Source organism: Echinops telfairi, unplaced genomic scaffold (genome assembly GCF_000313985.2).
Source record: "Echinops telfairi isolate 266 unplaced genomic scaffold, ASM31398v2 ScPeMD7_31;HRSCAF=116, whole genome shotgun sequence".
Classification (NCBI taxonomy): domain Eukaryota; kingdom Metazoa; phylum Chordata; class Mammalia; order Afrosoricida; family Tenrecidae; genus Echinops; species Echinops telfairi.
In genome coordinates this window covers 22,841,425-22,866,400 of record NW_022103928.1, presented here as the reverse complement: position 1 = coordinate 22,866,400, position 24,976 = coordinate 22,841,425, and the positions used below count along the sequence as shown (strand labels likewise).

Sequence of the window (24,976 nt, the reverse complement as noted above, 5' to 3'; positions counted from 1 at the left end):
ATGAATAAATACCATCAAGAGTGTGGCTTACATCCAAGAGTAAAAAGATTGTTTTGGGAGGAGAAGGGAGTACTTTAAAAATAACACTGGCACAATCTAATTTCAATGACATAAACATGCTAAATTGAACACAGTTATTAATAAAATACCTTGAATTTTTTAAGCTTTCATTTCCTTAGCAGACACAGGACACCAGTGACTTTAAAGATATACTTATATTTGATATGCTTTAATCTAAATATCATATGAAATTGGATGCCATTCTGTATTTTATGAAATAATTCATAATAAAATTTCTCTAAAGAGTAATCTGCTTGCTGCATTTGTATTTAAATCTATTTTAAAAATTTACACATATTAGTTCCCATTATGTTGTCGGAGCCAGTATCCCAATACTCCACTGTTAACTATGTGTGTAATTACACAGATCACTTTAATCCTGTTAGTACAAACAACACACACCACTTCTAAAAGCTCGTTTCACTTTCATAATTCTGTTTATAATCATATTGCCACTAATTATCTCCATAAACATGTATTAAGCTGTGTATATATTATAATAGGGTCCTAATTAAAATCCACAAGCAAAAGCAATTTAGACCTTTGGTTTCTAAAATAAAAAGTAGAAAGGACCAAGTTGCAATAATGAGAAAAATCTTAATAAAAGAGAACTAGAAGCAGAAATGCATGACTTTTGAATTTCAAAGTTCTTTTAAGAGCTGCTATCAATGTGCATAATAGAAGGTTAAAAATCAAGATTAGATTAAAGCCATGCTCTAGGCATTTCATTTTCTCGAATTTGCAGAAAATGAACTTGGTGTGGGTCAGGGATGTTACCATTAATTATTTTGCTATTTTACTGCGGGGTATCTACCTTTGTAGTTAGACTGTAAAACCTGAGGGTCTACTCTCTAATTGTCTTATAGAAAAATAAACATTCATTTCTGTCTCGAGAAACAATGTTCTAATTATTATAGTCATTTGATTGCAGGAGCTTCAAAGCTTAACCAGAAAAAGGTGCTGAAATTTCAACTCTAATCACTGAGGGGAGACGCTCAAGACTTACGTCCATTACCTAACAATCAAGTCAGAATTACATTTGGTGCCAGAATCTAGATGAATTGGATTAATTTTTATTTTATTATATGTTAGAAAGAATACCGCCCCCCAAAAAAACCCAACCCCAAACAGATCTAATATAGGAATGTTAAAATATGGTACTTCACCTTTCGAAGCCTCACCTTTCACCCATAAGACTGGAATAATAAGAGTACTTAAACCATGGCATTGTTGTTAGGTTAGATGAATCAATGCATGTAACATGCTAAATACTGTGCTCAAACCAAACCAAACTCACCCCCATTGAGTTAATTTGGATTCAAAGGGGCCCTCCAGGATTGAACAGAGTGGCCCCTGTGGGTGCCGAGACTGGAACTCTTTACAGAAGACCAGTTAGAAGCCTCGTTTTCTCCTTTGGGGCAGCTGGTTACTTTGTGGTTAGCAGTTCACCTGGTAACTCACTGTGCTAGCACATAAATATTTCCTACTGATAGTCAATAGTTTCCATTATCCCGAAACCAAACTTACCGCCTGCCAATGAGTCAATGTTGACTCATATTGAACCCATGGGGTTCTAAGACTCTTTATGGTAGGAGAACGCCCAGTCTTTCTCTTGTGCAGGCACCGGTGGTTTCTAACTGCACACAGTTAGGCAACTAGCTTAGGAACAAGGGGGTAGCTTGTCCCTCCCATTCCCGCCATAGAGGGCTCCAGAAATATCAGGCATCCATTAGACACCTGTAGAAAGATCCAAACTGAGCATGCTCAGACAGAAGCCCCCTAGGCCCAGGTGGGAGGTACACCTGGGTGCACAGACTAGTCCCAGCCACGTGACCTTACCCAAGGTGTGCTTAAACTCAGCCAAATGAGGTCAGCCAATACCTTCAAACATGTCTCCCCAGCTGAAGGAGATAAGAGGCTGCAACAGGGAGGCCAAGCCTCTTTGGACTCCTCTTCGACTCCTCTTTTGTTGGGGTATGCTCATAGAGGTAAGAGGGTGGGGCACACAGGAGCCGCCTGAGCCCTGGGGCCAGGGCTCCCTCTCAGGGTGCTCTTTGGGGATTCCTGCTCTTGGTCACTGGGATTCCGGTAAGTACCTGAAACCTCCCTTTTCCTCATAAAAGTCGCTTGGATAACAAACGTGCTTCTCTCGTGGGAATTCTTTCAGCGTTTCAAAGCAAGAACCAAAGCATACCACTCCAGAAACGTAACAAGACCATGTGATTGCAGCTTAATGTGTAACCACTACACCACCAGGGCTCCTACCATCTTGAGAAGCAGTTAGCAATTCACAAATTCTTTTCACAGCCACTAATGCCTTCACCCACCCTTTCTTACGAGTAGTGACAGGGGACCCAGTCTGTGCAGGCCCTGCTCTATAGACTAAGAAAGCTGTAAGATGGACAAAGCACCTCCTTCAAGAGCTCACAGCCTCATGGGGGAGACAGAGGTTGGAGCAAGTAATTCCATAAATAACTAGACATTTACATCTGTGATGAGGGATCAAAAATCAAAGGATTACAAGTGTCATTCCCAGGGGGATGGTCACCAGCGTTTGAGGTCAGGGAAATGACAATCAACATGAGATCTGAACCAAACCCAAACCAACTCAATGCCATTAGAGTCGATCGATTAATAGCAACCCTATACGATGGAGTAGAATTTCTGAGACTATAACTCTTCGTGGTGGGACTAGAAAGCCTCATCTTTCTCCTGTGGAGCGGCTGGTGGTTTTGAATTTCTGACCTTGCAGCAGCCCGACAATGGATATCATGATGTACCCATGAGACTTCCATGTAAACATCCTGAGGGACACTACTACCTTATCTCACAGAGGAAGAAACGAGACTTGCCGGTTTAGAGACTGGCTTACACTCTGAGCAAGGACTCGGAACACAAGTGTCCCAAAGCCCCTTTGTGATTTATTTTTCACCACATATGGCAGTATTCCTTAGTGTACCATGAGGGGGACATCACAAAGGACACTTCTCATATTAACCATTTGTTTCCAGTGCACGTGGTAGTTACATAATCTGTTGTCAATTTGAGATTTAGGAGTGAAGGGGTGGGGTTTATCCTGCCAATCAGGTCACAGCTAGATTACCTCATTTGGAGGCGCTAAGGAGATAAATAGCTCATTGGAGGCAGGGCACATGCTCACTCCCAGCACGAGACATTAACATTAACATGATGCTACCCTACAGTTCTGGAGCCAGAGGAGCCACCCCTGCCAGTGCTGAGAAGCTTACACCATCACTGAATCCACAAGACTTTCCACCCACTAGCCTGTGAGTTTCCTGCATTGGGCGTCATTGCATGTGTTGTGTGAGTCTGAAGAGGGCTTTATAGAATGGTATGGGTTATATCTGGGCTAATATCGGACTTATGGACTTGATCTAGACTGGGCTGTGGGATGTTTTCTCAATATTCAACTGCTTATATATAAAGATCTTTTTCTTATACATATATGTGTGTCTTTGAATTTGTTTCTCTAGTCCAACCAGACTAACAAGTGCAATTTTGTGGAGCCATCTAAACCAAACTGTTGCTTTGCTCTCTGGAAAATGGGTACCAGAATTCTACAAATGAGGAATGGATTCTGCAAGGGTAGCAAGCCTAAGAGGCTTCAACACCAGGCAGATAACATATAGATGACAAGCAGCTATATGTAGGGATGTGGGGAAACCATGGCTAATTGTGTACAGAATTTTAATAATACATTTTTTTTAGACCTGCTGGGAGGACTGTCAGTTGGAACAGCCTAGAACCTGATGAAAAGAATAGTGGATTGGCAGATGACTAAAGCAGGAGTGGCTCTAGGTGATTAAAATATTTTTGCTTATAATTAAAACAAATACTAGTTATCTTATTAATTAAAAGTTGAAGACATCTTGAAAGATGATAGAATAATATTAGAAATGAAAATCAGAATGCCGTTTTCTCCTCTGCAGAGAAGTAGGACCTTACACAATGTAAACACATTATCTTCGCCTTGTGTGTAAAGTTGGGATATGTCAATAAGATAAAAAGTAATAAAGCACAGGATGTTACTTTTCTCAACAAACTCTTAATGTATTAAAAGTTAGAATTAGCCTACTTTTTGTTCATGTTAATAAACCATAAACCTGAGTGCTTCCAGTGTTTCATGAGCTTCCTGAAACATTTCAATGAGTATTCTGTCAAGTCTTGGAGCTTTGTTTTTCACCGATACTTTTATTAGCGCGTGGACTTCTTCCTTCAGAACTATCAAGTTGTCATATGTGAGTTCAAACTTAAGTTGAAGAAAGTTAAAACAAGTCAAGGAGAGACAAGATATGACCTTGAGTATATATGACTTGGACTTCAAGAACATTTCGATAACATTGACTATTCAACACTAGTGACCTGATGAAGGGTGGGGTGACATCAAGTACATCACACATCAAGAAATCAAAAGGTCATTTAAAAGGCAGGAAAGAAAGAAAAGATCAAAGTGGATGTCAGAAAAGACTCTGAAACTTGCTCTTGATCATAGTGGAGCTAAAGCAAATGGCACGCCTGATGAAGTAAAAGAAATGACGAAGTAAAATTGAACAGCTTCAAAAGGCAGTTCGAGAAGACTAACGTACTCTAGTGAGGTGTGCAGAAACTTGGAGATAGAAAACCAGAAAGGAAGAACACACTCAGCACAACTGAATCTGAACTGAGGAAAAAAAGCCTCCTGTTATATTAAAAGAGTCTATGGGCAAAACATTGAATTAATAGTACAGATAATCACATACATTTCCCTATTATACTGGTGGTAAACTGAAATCGCTTAAACATGGCTCTTCTATCCACTTGTCTGTAGCTCCCACCAAATGATTGGATGGAACCATGCACATAAAGTGTGGAGGGCTCTAACTTGGGGACTGTGTTAGTCTGGGTAGATTAGAGCAACAAAGCCAGAGACACTCATGTGTGTAAGAGAGAGTTTTATACCCAAGAGCAATTGAATATTAAGAAAACATCCCAGCCCTGTCCAGATCAAGTCCCTAAGTCTGTGATTAGCCCATATGTCCGATACTACTCTATAAATTCCTCTTCAGCCTCACGCAACACATGCAATGATGCTGAATGCAGGAAATCACAGGCCAAGGGGTGAAAAGTCTCGTGGATCCAGTGGCAGTAGACACACCTCCAGGGCTCTGATTGCCATCAGCGTGGCTCTATGGGGCTTGTCAACAGGTGGATGAAGCAGCGAGTGTGTGTGTGTCCAGCCTCCTGGGAGGAAGAAGTTGTTCCCAGAATACTCAGAAGGCTATGCCCACAAGGAGGGAATCAATCAGGTTGTGACAGGATTAATAGGCTAGACTCCACCCCTTCGCTCAAATTGACAGGAGATTATGTAACTGCCACAGGGACTAGTCAATTTTGCCATTCCTCAGGAAGAAGAGAGAACCTGGGGCCGTCAGCAAAGAAGAGTAACCAGTGGTGCATGTGTAAGACCCCAGGCTAAAGCAAGTGGGACCACAGGAGGCACCAGAGACTGCAGTGCTGAGACAGAGACCATGAGGGAGAGCAGCGGGTGGGCTTTCTGGGTCAACAAACAAGGGGCCATGAGGTTGAGTCAAACCCGCCAGCAAACGAAGTTTCCGAAAGCTTTACTCCCTCCACATCATTATGGCTGACTCTTCTTTGAGAGGACAGCTCTTGCTCAGTCATGTTTTGAGTGACCTCCGACCTGAGGAGCTCACCTGCTGAGACTACATCCAGTAATGCTCTGCAGTTATTGTTACGGTTTTTGGTGGTTACTCCTTCAAAATCTATTCCTTCTTTGTAGCCTGTTCTTAACCTGGAAGCGCCATTGAAACCTGTTCACCTTGGGTTTCCGAAATAGCAGTGCTATCGCTTCGGCATCATGGCAGCACGTAAACCACCACAAAATGACAAGTGGTGGAACTTTCCCCAGAAATCCTCATACTTGTGAGTATTGTTTGTGAATTCTGTGTGTCCACTGCAGCAAACTATCCATACCAGCAGAGAAGTGACCTCTGCCTTGTCACAAATGGCCTTGGGTTGATGGGGAGTTGGATTCTCTTCTTCCTATTGAAGCTGAAGGAGGTCATATGTGGGTCCCACACCATTTTCTCAAGTCCCCACACATATTGACCTATATGTTCATAGATTTTAACTAGGCCAATAATTTGGGATTTACTTCCCATTATGCATTTTAACTGAAAATATTGCTGTTAGAGAAATATAATTTTTAGATTTTAATTTTACAGCAATCCTTAGTATTTTCCACCGGTGCTTGGTGCTAACCAAAAAGTTGACTGTGTTAGCCTGGGTAGACTAGAGAAACAAATGCAGGGAGACTCATATGTGTACAAGAAAGAGCTTTATATACAAGAGCAATTGAATGTTGAGAAAATATCCCAGCTCAGTCCAGATCAAGTCCATAAGTCTGATATTAGCCCATATGTAGCCCATACCATTCTATAAAGTCCTCTTCAGACTCACACAACACATGCAATGACGCCGAGTGCAGGAAGCTCACAGGCCATTGGGTGGAAAGTCTTGTGGATCCAGTGGTGGTGGAAGCATCTCAGCACTGGCAGGGATCTCCACGTGGCTCCTCTAGCTCCAGGATACTAGTGTAGCTCCATGTGTATTGTACACAGGAATGTCTCATAAGTGTCCCCCTCCAGTGAGCTATTTATCTCCTTAGAGCCTCCAAATGAGGTCATCAATTTGCAACCTGATTGACAGACTAAACTCCACCCTTAAACTTCACTCTTAAAGTCTCAAATTGACAACAGATTTCCTAACTGCTACACTGGCAGTTGCAACCTACCCAGTGGTTACACCAGAGAAAGACCTGGTGATCTGCTGCCATAAAGATCACAGCCTAGGAACCCTATGGGGAGTTCTAGTCTGTCACATGGGGTCTCTTGGGGCCCCAAATTGACTTGACCGGGCCTAACATCACCACGGCAGGGTTTTAAAAAAAAGGAAAATGATAGAGAAAAAATTTGACGTGTTCCATAATTCATCACTGTAATATATCTGTTGACATAGTAAGTCATGACGGTAGTTAGAAAACTAAAAGGAAGAAAGACATGAGAAGCAAACTCCTTCTGTTGGTCCCTGCTTGCAGTAGTCCCTCTCCAAGGCGAATTATTTGGTTTCTATATTTCCTTAAGAATCTATGAATTTACCAGCCTACCTTTTAATTCCCATCAATGGGATTACCCTGGAACAGCAGCATTGCAGGTTTTTGTTTTCCACTGGCTGACCCAGCTGTGAGACTTTGGCAGACCACTCCAGGGAAGTCAGCTTCACTCTGTGCACAGCATCATATTTCACTGTGTGGCTCTTTAACCAGTTCGTTTTTACACTCATGTAATTGGGCTCCATGTTTTTGTGATTACACATAATGTTGTACTAAACATGCAAAGGAAAACTATAAAGGTTGGCACGACTTAATCCTGCAGTTTGACACTTGTCAAACTAATAGATTAAATTCATTTTTCATATATAATATTTTGTGTTAGAGCATCAATTTTTTTCCCGAAGCATTTCAATACTTGGCAGAAATTTTGCAGAGAAACCAAAATCACCCTGTAGATAGTAATCAACAGCCATACTGAATTTTTTTGTATTTAAAAAAATTCACAGTAAAGGAATGTGGCTAATTATATATCATTCTTAGTGAAGATGGAGAAAGAGGAAATGTAATCCAAATACAAGAGATGAATGAGTTATGTTAATTATCAACAGACAGGGGCATCTCTTGAACCAGCAAGCCTAGAACAACGCTAAACAAAAGCACGGCTTTAGAGGAGATTAGAGAGTGCCTTGGTGGTGTGTTTTGTGTTTTTCTTCTTAAGTTAGCATTGATTGCTTTTCGTTTAGGTTTGCCTTTACTGTCGAGTGTATTGCTTTGATTGTATTTTGCCTTCTTAATGTGGAACTCAAAGAGGAAATTCTAATGAGGATCTTACCAAAGCCAGCTATAGCTGGATGATGGCCCCATGGTTTTTGGTGGATATATTAATTTATCTATTTGCAATTGCACTAGGAGCTAGGGCCGCAAGCGGCTTCTTATTTAAAAGGGAATAAAAACTCATTAAGACTGTTGCTGAGGAAAGGAGGGAACTTGGAAAAACTGTCCTCTAATTTTTAAGTAAATGACAATTTTGATTTGTGCTTAGTGGACCAGCACATCTTATCTTTTAGTAGCTGAATGTTCAACTTCAATAACTGAGCCTGATTCTCTGGTTCAATTAAGCTGGGATCCCATTAATGAAAATAAGATCATCAGATCCCACAGCCCTCTGCAGACTCACAGTCATTAGCTAATGTGCACTGGGAATTAGCAAAGTGAAGAGTGCGAGTGTGTATACATATTATGGCTTTTTGAAAGCACAATTATTTTATTAATTTCATTAAATGACTTTGGCACAAACTTGCACTTGATTAAGTTGTATGACAGTCAACAAAAGGCACCCCAGAAAAAGTCAGAAGGGTCAAGGTTTCCACTCTTGCTTGGATGGAAATGCTGGAAAGCATCCAGGAAAAACACCTACTACTTCTGTTTGTGGTGCATGGCAGTGGGATCTTTCCAGATGTGCTGTTAGTAAAATGTCACCGTTTATACGACAGACTCAATTATTACAGCACACAGGCATTCCCTCATGCAATTCGAATCTCATCATGGGAAGTCCATTTTTTAGACAGAAAAGAAAACAAGTAGTTCAAATCAAGACATATTCCTGGTTCTTCTATGATTAACAAGCCTGTCCCTGGGCATTATTACTCATTAGCTACACCTTTTAAATAAAGTATTTTACATAGAGAATAATAATTTTTATTTTATTCATCTATAGTAAGTTTTGGAGCCTACAAATGTCAAAATGAACAATTAAAACATATTTGTGGAAAGGGAACCACAAAGTATAATGTATGATCATGTAATCTTAGCTGCTATAGATATTCAGTGAGATTTACTTGGGAGGAGCCATCATAAACCTTGCGGTTAGAAATGAATATTAATATTGGGATTCACTAGGCAGGAGAAATATGCTATTAGATGGTGATTATTAATTTTTGGTATATATGGCTCAAGCCAACCATTATTATGCTTTGAGAGTCCATGTATGGGACTTACAAAATATATACTAATATATTCCACTACAACTTGAGGTTGCGTATGGAAAGTGAAAGTGTTTTTTTTTAAATTAGTATATACTCTTATATAAGCCAAGTTTTTCAGCACATATTTTAATGCAGTTTTTGTGGTAAAATTAGGTGCCTTGGCTGATATGCGGGTTGGCTTATACTCGAACATATACGTAGTCCTTGATATCTGTTGGTTCTGCATTTGGGGAGTCAATGAACTGGGAATAGAAGTTAATGGGGGAGGGAGAGCCATGAGGTGGTCAAAGCAATTGCTCAAAGAATATGAGGAAGCATAAAGTGTGGGCTACATAGCGTTACACTGCATTAGGAATGACAAGTAATCTAGAGGTGAGGTAAAGTATACAGGAGGATGTGTGCAGGTCATAGGCCTATATGCCATTTTCTATAAGGGACTTGAGAATCCTTAGAGCTTGAGATCCATGGGGGTTTTGGAACCAATCCTCCATGAATCCCAAAGGCCAACTGTAATTATAAAATTCTGTGCAATATGGATTATATACAACCAAACCCATGCTCACTGCCACTGAGCCAATTCCGACTCATAATGACCCTATAAGACAGAGTAGAACTGCTCTTGTGGTTTTCCAATACTGTAACCCTTTACAGGAGTAGAAAGCCCTTCTCCCAAGGAGCAGCTGGTGGTTTCAAACTGTTGACCTTGCATTTAGCAGCTTAATATGTATAACCCACTACACCACCAGGGCTCCTTATTCATCATATAATATAAATATCAAATTCTGCTTACTATTTAAAATATAAATATAACTAATATAATGATATATCTAATATATTTATAATAGAATGTATAAGTATATAATGTTATATATTTACAATATAATATATAATTATACAGTATGCTTTCCTTGCTACCAGAAAGTGTTGCCTAAAATTCGTAATTGTGGAAGTAAGCTGGCAGGTTCATTGTGTGTTCACTTTACTTTTCTATAAATTTAGAAATTTCATTAAAAAGGGTTAAAAATATAGTGCTACTTAAACATGGGCCTCTGCCAGAGTTTACCCTGGAAATTTTAGAAAATAGCTCCTGATTTTCTAGGAATATACAATTTTGCACCAGTAATACTGATGAGGATTGATAGAGATGAAAGAAACCCAGAATAAATTAATGGGTGACCAGTACCAGGATGGGCAGTAGTGCTGAGTTCATTTTTGCCACCCATTCAATTTTACCCTGGCCTTTCTCTACTGTGTTGTTTCAACTCTGACCTTTCTTTCCATGCTTTGTCCACACTCTCTTTCCCTTTGTTATATGAGAATCAGCAAGTTCTGCCAAGTTTTCTCCCAAGGATACGCCCGGGGACATCGCCTTCCACGCCCACAGCCCCGGTTCCTTGGGGCCCTTGTCCTTTTCTTTCTAGGCTGCTGCAAAGAGATCGCAGTGGTTTCTTTGGATCTTGGTGTCACTTGACTTCAAGATGGATCTTGAATCCTACTAAATTCAACTTCCTAAAAAAGAACTTGTCGTTACTCTAGAGTTTTCCTCCAATAGCCAATTCTGCCTGATCAGTCTATTCTTTTTATTAATTTTTCAGGAAACACATCCAGGAATTTTTCTGTGTCTTTGTTTTCTGCCCCAAATGTTCCCTTTTTATCCAAAGCTTAGATTATCATATATTTCATACTTTCAAGATCTGTGTCTTCCTGCATAAGTGACTTTTTACAATTGCTATTTTACCTTATCCAAGTGAACTTTTAGAGCCCTTGTGGTGTAATAGGCTACGCACTAAACTGCTAACCACAAGGTCAATGGTTCAAACCCATCAGCTGCTCTGCAGGATAGAGATAAGGATGTCTACTCCTATTAAAACTTTTAAGTCTCAGAAACCCAAAGGAGCAGTTCTAATCTGTCCTACAGGGTCCCTATCAGTCAGAATCAACTCGATGGCAGGGAGTTTGAGCGAAATTACTGTGGTGTTTCTGAGTGCCATCTAAACAAAATCATCTTCATGGGACTTGTAATTCTGTGGTTCTCAATCTTGACTGTACATTAGAATCACTAAAACTTCAAAATCCTAACCAAGTGACATTGTGCTGATGCTGACTAATTGTGGCCCACATGTTTCAGAGAGAACATGGCTGGACCCATTTGGAAGCAGATCACCAGGCCTTTCTTCTCATGCACGCAGAAACTTTTTTTTTTTCAGTAGCTAAACTTGTACCACCCAAGAACCTCACTAGAATCACTAAGAGAGTTCTTGCTTTTTGTTTTTTGGTAATTTATTGTCAACTGGTTGAAGGCTTACAAAACAAATCAGCTTTCCATCCAACAATTCATACACATTTTGTTTCATCTGATTGATTGCAGTAACACTTGTCTGTCATCAACCAATCAAAATCCATTGAGGAAACACAGACAGCAGGCTTCTTTCTTTCTTTTTAATAGCAGGGCTGTTTAAAGTATGCTAGGTGATTCTAAGGTACAGAAGGCTAAGAAACACCCATCACTACATCAAATTTCTCAGTGTGTAAGTTCTATTCAATAGTGTTGACTGTCGACGAGAGAGGAAGAAAACTAGCTACCTTGGAATGTTTTGCTTGACTCACAGAATAGTGAGTCAAAAACCTTTCAGATCCTATCTTAAAATTGAGATACTTCTAAGGATTCAGATACTTCATTTATCTTGAAAAATCAGAAGTTCTGGTGACACTGGATCTACGTTCTTGCAAGGCTAGAACTTGGCTAGACCTGGAGCGCAGCTCTCCACAAGATCTGGGCTGCGAATGCCCTCTCCAGTTTGCTGTAGTCCCCACCCCTTCCCGAATCTGCCTCACTGCTGCTGAGTACTAACTGCCATTTGTAACACTATTTACAGAGTGGTTTAGATCATTGTTTTCACGGTAGTAAGCTATTTCCCTGTCACACTGCCCCACCTGGGCAATGAGAGTCGCTGTTAAAAGTACAGTGGTTATAAAGTAAATATTCAATCATTCAGTCCATTCTATTCAGGTATGGTATCTTCTTGGCTTCTGTGGTGATATGAGTTTTTAGCCCCTGGCCTGGAATATGGCAAATACTGCCTTCTGCGTTGGGAATACAGAAGAATGAGGCTCAGTGATCTCTCCGGAAGTATCACCCTTTGTTGGGAGATGCAGATATATTAAAAAGTATGATAAGAAAGAGGAAAAGAAATGAGAGTCATGAACAGAGAAGTGCACTGTGGCCATGGAACTGGGGATAGCTGCCGAGAAGAGGTGGCATTTAAGTAGATAATGAGATGGGAATGACCTGGGCAGCATATTCAAAGAAGGACATTTTAGACCAACAGATCATCGTTCTCAAGACACGAACACGTGAAAGCATGTGGGACAATGAATGGTGAGCATACCACACACAGGTTTTGCAGGGAAAGCGTCTGGAGAGGAAGCTAGACTACTCAAATGTTTAGTTGAGGGGAGGTTGGCTTTCAGTGTCTTCCCAAAGACATTTCATCTTGTCATCTAGATCAGTGGTTCTCAACCTTCCTAATGCCCCGACCCTTTCATACAGTTCCTCATGTTGTGGTGACTCCCCAACCATACACTTATTTGCATTGCTACTTCATAACTAATTTTACTACTGTTATGAATCGTCATGTAAATATCTGATATGCAGGATGTATTTTCATTGTTACAAATTGAACATAATTAAAGCACAGTGATTAATCACAAAATAATATGTAATTACATATTGTGAAATATTTATTTCTAATTTTACATACACAGAATTTTAACAAGGCCCTGTGGTGCAATGGATAGTGCATTGGACTTCTAAATACACAACATTTTGTCTTGAAGCATGGTGTAGCATGGGTAACAGTCTTAACTACATTGATACATTTTGTGACAGTGTGCATAAAAAGCCAACATCACTGCGAAGGTTCAGATAGCTCCTTTCTCACCAGATGAGCATATCTGCATGTGGGTGGACCCGCCTGGTGACGGAAAGAGGAGTGGTGTCTCCATCCTAAGACCATCTGAAATGGGTGTTTTCTGATGGTCTTAGGTGACCCCTGTGAAAGGGTCTTTCGACCCCCAAAAGGGTCATGACCCACAGGTTGAGAACCGCTGATCTAGATGGTAGCTATGGTATTAAAAGTTACGTCTTAATCAAAGAGCAATGTAATCACATTTCTATTACAAAAGGATAACTCTGACACCAATTTGGGAAATTAAGTGGAAGCTAAAGCCTTACGGGAGAGTGATGGTTGGGGCGAGAACAATGAAACAGCCTCAGTAGGATGTTTGAGATTGGTTCCGAAGGGATCATTGGAGGGACTTGGAAAGAGGGAAAAGGAGAGGGATTATCAAAGATGTTTTGATTTTCCATGTTCAAAAATATTTTAAACAAAATTTAAAGTCTAGAAGGAAAATTTAAATAAGGGTTTGTCACGGATATGAGTAGATAGTTCTTAAATAAGTTAATACTTAACCTCCAGCTTTAAAGCATGATGACCAGCATGTGTTTTCTTTCTTTGGCCTTACAAATATGCTTGCAAATTAGGAGTCCAAGTGCATACCTGACTCTGCTGAACGCAGGGGATGACCTCCAAATTTTATTTCCGTTTGGCGCAGTTTGGTCATATTGAGCAGCTGTGTGACTTGTGGGACGTCTGTTGTTAGTTGGCAGCTCCGTGGAATAATGTCTGTAGGTTCATCTGTTGGGAAAGGGGCACCGTATACAGCTGGAAACAAAGACAAAGAGTCATTTCCAGAGTGTAAGGGCTTTCTCCAAGTGGACGCATCTTGTAAATAAAACCTATTCAAGTAAAACCATTCAGATTGTGACCTGGGAAAATGATTTAATCTCCCATTCTTGGTTTTCTAATCCATAACATAAAAACATTCTACTACTTACTTCCTAAGTTTGTAGTAAGGATTGAATGTGCATGTAATAAATGAGAATATTCGTGGGAATTGCTTTCTATTTGTTTCTAAGAAAGACTATATGTGTGAAGATCTCCTTAAGCATCATCCAGTCAACATTCTGGGAGTCTAGCCAATCAGTACCGTAGTACATTGACATTACTGAAGGAGCTAAGCATCCACAGCACGTACAGGAGTCTTTTACATTTTTTTTAACTTGAATTTTAAAATGATTTTAGACTTAGGGGAAAGTTATAAAAATAATACAGGGTTCACACATACCCCTTATACTATTTTCCCTAATCTTAACAACTTACCTTTGAATACGTTTAAATTCAAACACTTGAAATAGTCCTAAAAGTAGTAGCCGATTATTATAATTTGTATTTCTAGTGATACTTAACATAATTAATAATATAGATAGATACTTTTATTTCTAGGAAACTTTCTGTTCATATTTTTAACTCATTTTTAGTTGTATGACTTCTCATGTTTTTTACTCAGAAATTTCACTTGAAGAATCGAATCTAAGATTAATTCAAAAGGAAACACAAACAAGTCAGACAAACATCTAAATTAAGAAAGGCTTATAATTCTGTGAAAATAAACAACTTTAATCTCCAGCATATGAGAAGGATTGAACACATGATAGTGTATTGTGGGCTAGGACAGTCAGGAGTCATACGAAACTAGTTATGACAGTGTCTTGGTAATATGAGAAAATTTCAAGATAAAAAGTTAAATGAAAAGGACAGACACAAAGTTCTATATCAGTTGAAGATAATACATATGTAAATGTATGGATGGCAATAAATAAATAAATAAATAAATAGAAGAAAATATACCAAAATGTAGCGTAACTTCAGGTGGTTAGACTAAGCATAGCTTTTATTGTCTGCTTCATAATAAATTTTATATATGCTTGATTTTTACTGTAAAATTTTCGTTTTTAGAGTCTAGTGGAAATAAAATTTCTATAAGTCGATGTGCATCTCAGTAATAAAAATTCAATGAATTATCTACCAAAAGACACCTTCATGTAAATATAAACTCACCAATTTTATAAAGGCAAATGATGTTAGGTTCATGAACCTGTAAACCAGGACGACTTGCAAATTAGATCATAATTTCTTGATCTTCAAAATTAAAATTAATCATTTAACTAAAAACTTAAATACCCATCAGCCATGTCATGGTTTCTAAATGTCCTTGTGCTCACAAAACCAAACCAAACAAAATAAATAATCAAACCAAACCCAGTGCCCTGGTGTCCATTCTGACTCACAGGGACCCTAAAGGAGAGAGCAGACCTGCCCCCAAGGAGAACTCTTTATGGGAGCAGACTACATTAGAGTTCATTCCAACTCATAGTGACCCTAGAGGGCAGACTAGAACTGCCCCTGTGGGATTCTGAGACTGTAACTCTTTAAGGGAGCAGAAAGCTTCATTTTTCTATTGAGGAGCTATTGGTCTTGAACCGCTGACCTGTGGTTAGCAGCCCAAATGTTCTCTGAGGGAAATTGTGGGTAGTATAGAACTTTCAAAAAAAAAAAAAAAAGGAGCAATCAAAACTAAAATGAACCTATTTAACAATGAACAGATCTCAAACTTTGAGACTCATTTAGTGGAAAAATTGTAAATACATTTAGAAAACGGGCTTTTATCTCAGTTTTGTGAAAACTATGAATATTGAGTGTAATAACCATCTATTTTGCTGATGGCTCCCTGTTTTGATAGCTCTAAATAAAATTTAATGCCCACAAATAACCACCCCCTTACCACATTCAATTACAAAGTAATGCCATTCTTTTGGCATTGTCAACTTATAATTAAAAAATAAGAATCTGAAACAGCGTAGATCCTACGTAAACTTTAACTTGGATGCTGTGTTGTGAGCACCCGGCAGCTGTGCACTCGGCGTCAATTGAGTCATTCTCTCTACCATTCAGTCAGCACTTCTTGAGTCTCGTCTCTGTGTCAGGCACGCATCTAGTGGCTAGGAATCTCGTGGTGAGCAAGAGTGACCTGGCCTTGTCTGGAATAAAACAAATGTAGTGTTCAATGCTGTGAAGGAAAAGCGTTTGAAAGGGCCCACGGGGAGTTCTAACAACAAGGGGTTGACCAGAGTCTTCTCTGGAAATGGGCAGAAGTGAATACTTGGGCAGAGGGAAGAGAGCATTTCAAGGCCACAAAGGCAGAAGGACCTACGTGCATTTTAGGAACTGGAAGAGTTTGCCAAAGGGTTACTTGGCAAGAGAAACTGGTCAGAGTTCCAGTGATATATTTTGTTTGGCACCTGAGTCAAAGGGGACGCACAGTAAATTGTCATGGACAAAAGTCCCTTAATGACGTCCAACCATGAGTAAACACAGCTACCAAGTCTCCCCCTTTTCTGCTGTAGGTTGTTCTTGTCCAGCCATCTCCTGAAAAGTACTCCCTCTGGTGATGCTTATCAATAAAGGATCAAAAGAAGGAGCTCTGTATGGCAACATGCAGATCGCCTGATTATGGTTCAGATAATGGCACGACCCAAGCTCACCTGGTTTTGCTAACAAATCGGAAAGAACATAATGTTGGCTAGAATGGTCCATTAGGATGGCAACATGGTACTGACACAGAGCTCCGAGGAAGTGGATGGCTTTACTCGCGTGGCATCCAAACACAACCAGATGGTAGGTTTGTTTTTTTTAATGTCATTGTTCCTTCTATGAGTTAGGTGCCCTATGAGAATGTTTGAAGGACTTTGTAACCCATTTGCCTTTCTTTGGCTATAATGCCATCATGAAGCAAATCGTTTTGTTGGTGTTTAATTCCTTTGATGATCTAACTCGTGAAAATCAAGTCATCAATTGTAACATCTCTCGAAAGCATTTTATCCAAAAGAAATCAGGACCTCCATTTTACTGCAGACAAATGTCTTGTGAATAGGGAGATTTACAGAAGTGCTGCAGTTTATGTCTTCTCCAAATTCTTACAGTTTGATTAAGGACAATGTTATTGTAGTTCACTAGTTCTAGACTCATCTACATTAATCTTATTTCTCTTATGTCAGGAAGATCTTACAGTGCCTAGTACTGTCCTTTTTTATATCAAACCTCATCTCTCCAAAATAGCAGAGCACCAGGTAGAAAACACCAATGTCTCTGCCAAAATATTGCCTGCCACACAGGCCCTGGAGCAAGGTGAGTTATTAGCTGTATGACCTTGTCACAGTAATTATCTCCATCCTACTAACTGTAAACAAAACAAAACAAGAAAACCCTTGCTACTGAGTGGTACTAACTCACAGCAACCCTATAAAGCAGAATCAAAACACGGGTGCCAAGGCCACAATCTTCATGGAAGCAGGCTGCCGGATGTTTCTCTAGGAGCCACTGGTGGGTTCGAACGACTCACCTTTCAGTTAGCCACTAAAGTAAGGTGACCAGATTTTAACATTGGTAAAGCGGGACAAAAGCGGGACACCATTGATAAAACTCAGATCATGGCGAAATAGCCACATGGCAGCCAAAAACTGTATACCCTAGCATGTTCTGCATTTTTTTTCAAAAAATCGGGACTTTTAAAAAATGCCGTGGGACATGCGAAAAATTGTTAAAAATTGGGACTGTCCCGCCAAAAGTGGGACATCTGGTCACCTTACACTAAAGGCATATCCAGTGGGCTACCAGGGCTCCTCTCCTTTTAACACAACACTTACCTTGTAGGACAATTGTGGCAATTAAATGAATTCATATATGTCAGGGGCAATAATGCCTGGTACAGAGCAAGTGGTATGTTAGTCTCTGCTATTAATAATACATAATCACTTCAGTGTATGATTTAATTATAATGTTGACAAAACCACTCTAGCTTAGTTATGCATATTTTATAATGACAGGTTTTGATGTTTAAAAGCATAAATTGGCCTCAACTATACCAAAACATTGCCAATCCTGACGGAATCATGCCCGTAGGGTTTTTGAGTGATAGGGTTCTATTATGAATAATATTTTACAATACTTAGTTATTATAAAGTATTATAATACTCAATCATACTTAATAATAAAGTATTTTTATTAAGTATAATACTTATAAATTATAAACATTCTTATATTTTAAAAAGAGTAAGTCTGGGTGTTTATAAACAGACATTTGCGATCCCTTTCTTGTAGGAGCTCTTTTTAGCTGCTTGTCACTCATGCTCCACTGAGATCTTCGTCCCTTTCTTGATCGACAAAAGCACATTGCGTGCAATCACAGCCTTAACTGGACAGACTCTCGTACAATGTGCGCTCGCCTGGCCTTGGGAAGAGGAGCGAGGTAGGACACACTCAGTAATGTGAAATATTGAAAGTATCAAGCCATTCTGGTTGTAGAGGAAGAGAGACTTGAGCATGCTCGAGACGTGGCCTCAAGTTCCCGTGGTAGGGCTTCAGCACAAGATGCCTCAGTTCTTGGGGCCTTGTTTTCCTCATCTGTATAATTAAGCCATTGGACTGTAGGTCCTCTGAGGTCCTTCTCTCCCCAAGGAATCTATTAAGGCAAGACACCAGGATTTCTAGCTGCTTCTGTGGCCTTTGAAAGGGTAATTTTCCTCACAGTGTTTGACACTCAATGAATATCTATTGATTAAAGACAATGAATATATAAATAATTGAACAAATAATCAGGAAACCCTTAATTTATCAATTCAACAAACATTTACGATAGGTTACTGGTGCCAGGTTTAGTGCCACAGATAAAAATGCAGGGTGACCTACTCTAGGCACTCTGAAATTATGCCTTTAATTCTTTATTTCTTGCCTTTCTGCATACAAAACACGCAGACCTCAGTACTGATACAGAAAGAACACTGACCGTGGAGTTAGACCTGTAAAATCATTGTTGGCATGGAATACTCTTAACAGAGCACAATTTATTCTTCTATCCTTCCTCATCTCTTTTCTTTCCCGTCTCTCTCCCATCATCCATCTAGCCACCTATTATCCATCTGTTTTTCTAAACACAGAATGATACAAATTAACAGATGATTCAGTCATCCAGCGACCTATAAATGCAGTTCACTTCCAAAGGAGCCATAAAAATAATCAACTAAATTGAATCAGCCTGCTTAACTACTTGTCCAGCACAAGTCAGTTACTAGACAAGTGAAAAATTTGTCAATTGCTTGGTGCAAGTTTCCAATAATTCACTTTTTATTTTATTACCCTGTATAAACAGAGCCCAGCAAAGGGATTACATAAGATTTCCTAGTTTTCCTTAAAGTTTCTTGGTGGTGCCAGTGGTTAACACTCTTGGTTACTAACCAGATGTCAGAGTCCTTTGGGAGCACCCCAGAAGAACGGTCTGGTGATGTACTTCTCAAAAACCAGCAGTCGGAAACCCTATGGAACAGTTGTACTCGGAGACACACGGGGTCGCCCTGAGTTGCAGTTCACTAAATGAAAAGTGGGGTTTTGATTTTGGGTAGAAAGAAAGGGTAGCAGTTTAAGCCAAGGACAAGAGAATACTGAGCTCAAATACTATTTCTGAATGAAACCCCAGCGTGGTTTGTAGGAAATGGGACAAAAAGTTCTCTATGACATAGGTCTCAATACTTTGATGGCCAATCTAGCTGCACCGAAGATAATATTCTTCTTCAGTAGGGAAGCCAAAGGGAGATTCATTATTTATTGTGAAACAGACATTTCCAAGACCGCACTTGTCACCAAATCCTGGTACTCTTATTCAGTGACATTTTATGCCCACCCCTCCCCCCTTCCTTTTCTACCCTTCCATGAGAGGCATCACACTGAAATAATTAGGAGTACAGATTCTGGTTCCCTAGGCGAGGGCATAACAACTAACAGTTGGGTGGCACTGGGCGCATGACTCGATGTCTTGGGGCTTCAGTGGACCTCACGAGGAGGCTATGATCCTTAAAGTGCTGGAAGAGTGTCGACATCTCAGACATCTCATGCTCTCATCACCGCGGGCACCACCGCCACCATCACTTCTGCGGCCCACTTTATGGACCCGGCACACTCATGCACTGGCCTTATGTGATGCTGGATAGACTGGCTGGCAGTGGGTTTGGCATTAGGTCTGCTGTCCTTTGCCATCTTTTCAGAGTGGGCTTCATAATGAATTCTTGTAGTATTAACATTTCTAGTGTGTACAATTACACAGGTGAACTCTGACGACAGCAACCTGGATTTAGAGCTCTGTGGCACCCAAAGAACGTAGCGCAGCGGTGTCATAAGATACTATATCACATTATACCTTCCACCCCTCCGTGGTCCTTGAACTCAAATCCTTTGTCAGGACGCCATGCCATTGTACTTATATCTGCTTCTCATGTATCGACTATCTCATTATTTGACATTTCACACAATGTCCATGGATTTGTTTCTCTAGTCTACCCAGACTAATCCACAACTCCTGTAAAAATGAACAGTTTTGGAAACCCCTGGGGAAGTTCTACTCCATCCTACAGGGTCACTTTGAATCAGAATTGACTTCTCAGCAGTGAATTTATTAGTCTTTTTAGTTTGGCTGCAGTCTTTGCAACTCTCACCAAATGACTGTCAGATGACACAAACATGCAGTGCTTGTGGCACGAAGGGGATGGAGCAGCTTGCTAATAATGCAAATAAGGTACATCACACCCTTGTGGGTTGAGCCCACGCAAACAGCAAACCCTAATGAGGGAATTGATTAGTTTTGCAATCTCACTAGGTTTAAAATGAGTCATCCTAGAGGCAGAAATGGGGATCTCACTACCATCAAGAAAGAAGAGCCAGAAGTAAGTGTGCCCTTTGGACCGGAGGCCCATGTGCTGAATGTCTTTGATCTAGGAAACAGAGCTGTGACACAGAGAGGGCTAGAGGCAGTGGCAGAGAAAAGGCAGCATCGGAAGCAGCAGAAGGGGCAGACTCAGGAGGAGGCAGTGTTAACGCCCTCATGCAGGGGATTTGCTGGCGGAAGGAGATGCCCTTGAGCAGTTCTTGGCAGCAATAAGAGTTCTGCAATGCTAGGTTGAGGGCCACAGGGAAAGTGTTTCTGTTTCATGTCATTGATCGCAATCCCCACAATGTAACATCATTTATCCCACTTCCTCCCCATGTTTCCTGTCTCCATCCTTCCGTCTTGCCCAACCCTCTGAACTTCGTCCTTGGGTAAATGCTGCCATTGTGATCCACCATGGACGATTACTCTAAGATCTGTGGTAACTGTTCAGATTGTGTTGTTGTTGCTAGGTGCGGTCAACAATTCTGACTCATAGTGACAGCAGAATGAAGCCCCGAGCCAGCCTTATGAGCCTCATAATGGCCTGAGCCCATTGTCGCAACCACTTTGTCAGTCTGTCTTATCAAAAGCCTCCTCTGTCTTGCTGCTCCCTCACTTTATCAAGCATGATGTCTTTTCCCAGGACCTTGTCTTTCCCGTAGAGACATGGCTATTATTTGGTTGAAGAGCTATGGGGGTAAATTCAGTTTCAGACCCAGTGGGTGACTAAAGGTTGTAGTCTCAGAAATTCCTGAGCGCGTTCGAGCATTATTGCCCAAATTAACCCCATGTGGTAGATACACAATCGTTTATCAGTTTGAGGATTAAGAGTGTAGGGGTGGAGTCTAGCTTGTCCATCAGTGTGGGCATGGCCTTCTCCTGAGAATTCTGGGAAATCCGGTACTTCCTCCTTAGAGGCTGGAGACATTTCTCGCCCTCTGCCACTCCCTGGGAGTCACTGCAGCTGACAAGGCACATGGAACTACTCTAGTGATCTAAGTTGGAGAAGCCACATGGACCTACCCTGATGCAACCAGATCTTTGAAGCCGAGAAGCCAGCGCCGAGATGCTTACAAATGCCACTGAATCCAAAGACTTTCTACCACTGTCTGTGATCATCCTGCATTCGGCAGCATTGCATGTGTTCTGTGAGTCTGAAGAGGGCTTATAGATTGGTATCGGACATAAGGGCTAGTATCGGACTTATGGACTTGGACTAGACTGGGTTGGGATGCTTTCTCAATGTTCAATTGCTCTTGTATATAAATCTTTCTTATACACATATATGTGTCCATGGATTTGTTTCTCTAGTCTACCCAGACTAATGCACTCCATAACTGTGAGTACTGTCTGTGAGTTCTGCAATGAATTATTGAACCCAGCAGAGAAATAGAAAAGAAAACCATAAAAACCAGAATGAATCAAAAGGGAGACCAAATGATAAGATGTTAAATTTTAACCTAATCACATCTGCATTAGTCAGCTGTCCAGTGCACTCGGTCTGATAGCAAGGTTATTCACATGTCTTCTCCATGGTTGGAGGGGATTCTCAGGAGGTTTAATCTAAGTAGGGGCCCTGCTAATGGATTTTTGGCTTTCATTGTCATCCACAGCCATCTGCCAGACTTGGGTTTTATTTACAGTCTCTGGATCACATAAGGCTAGTGCGCTTCTTCCACGTGGTCTTGGCTGTCACCTCACTTAGATGGGAGCTTGTTCTAAGATAAGTCTTTATGACCCCAGACACTATTCTTTCTGATAGTTGGGCACCATCTGAGTTCCTCACCACACTTTGGTACAGCACTCATATGTCCAGTGATCTCTTCATGAGGACAAATATAGAGTAGCCCATGCCATTTTTAAAGTAAGTATAAGCCTAACACTAGTTTGTGGGTAGACATTGATGTACAAAGTAATGTTTTTTTTTCCCCTGTGGTAAAATTGGCAGCCTTTATTTTGAGATTAAGATCTTCCATGTGACATTGGACCTCTACTCAAGTACTCCCTCCATGCAAGAACACTTTGTTCTAAAAACCTGGCATTACGTGATGCTCACAGGACCACTGAAGACAAAATGGGTGCATAAACAAATGTGGTGAAGAAAGCTGATGGTGCCTGGCTACCAAAAGATAAAGCATCTGGGGTCTTAAAGGCTTGACAATAAACAAGCGGCCATCTAGCTGAGAAGCAGCAAGGTCCATATGGAAGAAGCCTGTGTGATCATGAGGGGTCGATAGGATCAGGTATCAGACATCAAAGACCTAAGACAAAAAATCATATCAATGTGAATGAGGGGGAGTGCACAGTGGAGACCCAAAGCACCTCTGTAGAAAATTGGACATCCCCTTACAGAAGGGTCCACATGGAAGAGATGAGCCAGTCAAGGTGCAGTATAGCACTGATGAAGCATACAACTTTCCTCTAGTTTTTTAATGCTTCCACCCCCCCACTATCATGACCCAATTCTACTTTACAAATCTGGCTAGACTAGAGCATGTACACAAGTATGGATAAAAGCTGGAAGCACAGGGAATCCAGGACAGATAAACCCCTCAGGACTGAAAATGAGAGTAGTGATACCAGGAGGGAAAAGGGAAGGTGGGGGCAGAAAGAGGAATGGATCACAATGATCTACATATAACCCCCTCCCAGGGGGACAGACAACAGAAAAGTGGGTGAAGGAAGACATTGGTCAGTGGAAAACATGAAAAAAAATGATAAATTATCAAGGGTTCATGAGGGAGAGAGGTTTAAAGAGGGAGGGAAAAACTGAGGAGCTGATACCAAAGGCTCAAGTAGAAAGTAAATGTTTTGAAAATGATGATGGCAACATATGTACGAATGTGCTTGACACAATGTATGTATGTATGTATGTATGTATGTATGTATGGTGATAAGAGCTATACAAGTCCACAATAAAATGATAGGGAAAAAAAAGATCTTCATGTGTGAGTGTGTGTGTTTAAATGTCTTTTCATACAAGCAGACTGTAGTTTTTCTTGTTTGTCTGTTCTAGGGCTTTGTTTTGGCAAATTCAAAAGTTAACACTCCAGAGTAACCATCAAAAGTTTTCTTTTGAGAACTTGGCCAGCCTGGAAAAACCAAATGTCAGACAAAATGGCTTTTTCCAATAAGGAGTAAGCACTCCAGACTCTCTTCCTCCTACTGTTCTCTGGGTGCATGATGGATATCCTCACCAGGTGTTAATGTTTATTCCCCTGCCGGACCATGGGCTCCTTAAATCAGGGACTCTGAGCATCCTGGACCGAAGTGAGGTTCTCATGGGAGACACTTCACAAATGCTTCACGTTTGCATGCTATACTACACTTTATATCTTTCCCATATATGTTCATATTGGACTGGATCTTCATGATGATCTTACATTAATTAATGAGGAAACAATGCTCACAGCTATTCAGGACTCACACAAAACCACTAAGTTGGTAAATGATCATGGCGATGGACCATGGGAACATTAACCTAGGTCTTTAGGTGCTGCAATGCCAATTTAAATTCTCTTAGACGCACTTAGCTTACAGACATTATGCTTTCATTGGGAATATAATACGAATACTTTACTTAATGAAGGAACGATTAGTATCTTCACTTTACTGATGAGGAAACTGAAGCATAGAGATAGGGTTAAGTACTTGTACATGATCAAGTATTGGAAAACAAGGGAGAAATACTCATTATACCCCGCAGTAACCTGAACCACCGCATACCTCGCCATCTGTTCAGAATAGTTGTGATAATCTGAGTGATTGCACTAATTAGGATTCTGTAATCTGAACCAAATTAGTCCACTGGCTTGTTCTTAGAATCTCTGACAGGTTACAATACCTTTTTGAAAATTAAGTTTTAAACAAAATAATGCATGTATTTTGCTCAAACTTTTAATATGTATAATAAGAAAAAATAATAATTCCCCTACTGCTGGCCTCCTGTCCTACCTATCTCCAAATCCCATAACTCAGAAGCAGGTAGTTTCGAATGTTCTATCCACATCTTCTAGTATTTACATCTCTATGTAAATATAGAGAAATATAGTGATATTATTTTGTCCTATTTTGGGAAAAAGAAGATTCTGTCCTGTAAACACCCTCAACCTCCCTGCACAGTTGTTCCCCCTCTCTGCCCCTT

General features: G+C 40.4%; 1 protein-coding gene across 7 annotated transcripts in view; it reads right to left on the bottom strand.

Annotated features, from left to right (window-relative positions):
• CFAP20DC (CFAP20 domain containing) overlaps nucleotides 1–24,976 on the bottom strand; it is a 277,597-nt gene that overhangs the window by 117,796 nt on the left and 134,825 nt on the right. For 6 of the 7 annotated variants that reach the window (XR_006680044.1, XM_045289987.1, XM_045289989.1 and 3 more), the window contains exon 7: nucleotides 13,737–13,901. Coding sequence is in view for 6 of the 7 variants with exons in the window: in XM_045289987.1 (XP_045145922.1) it covers nucleotides 13,737–13,901 (165 nt within the window). In the remaining variant the exon portion in view is untranslated. The remainder of the gene's footprint in view (nucleotides 1–13,736; nucleotides 13,902–24,976) is intronic. The other variant, XM_045289988.1, reaches the window with a different exon arrangement.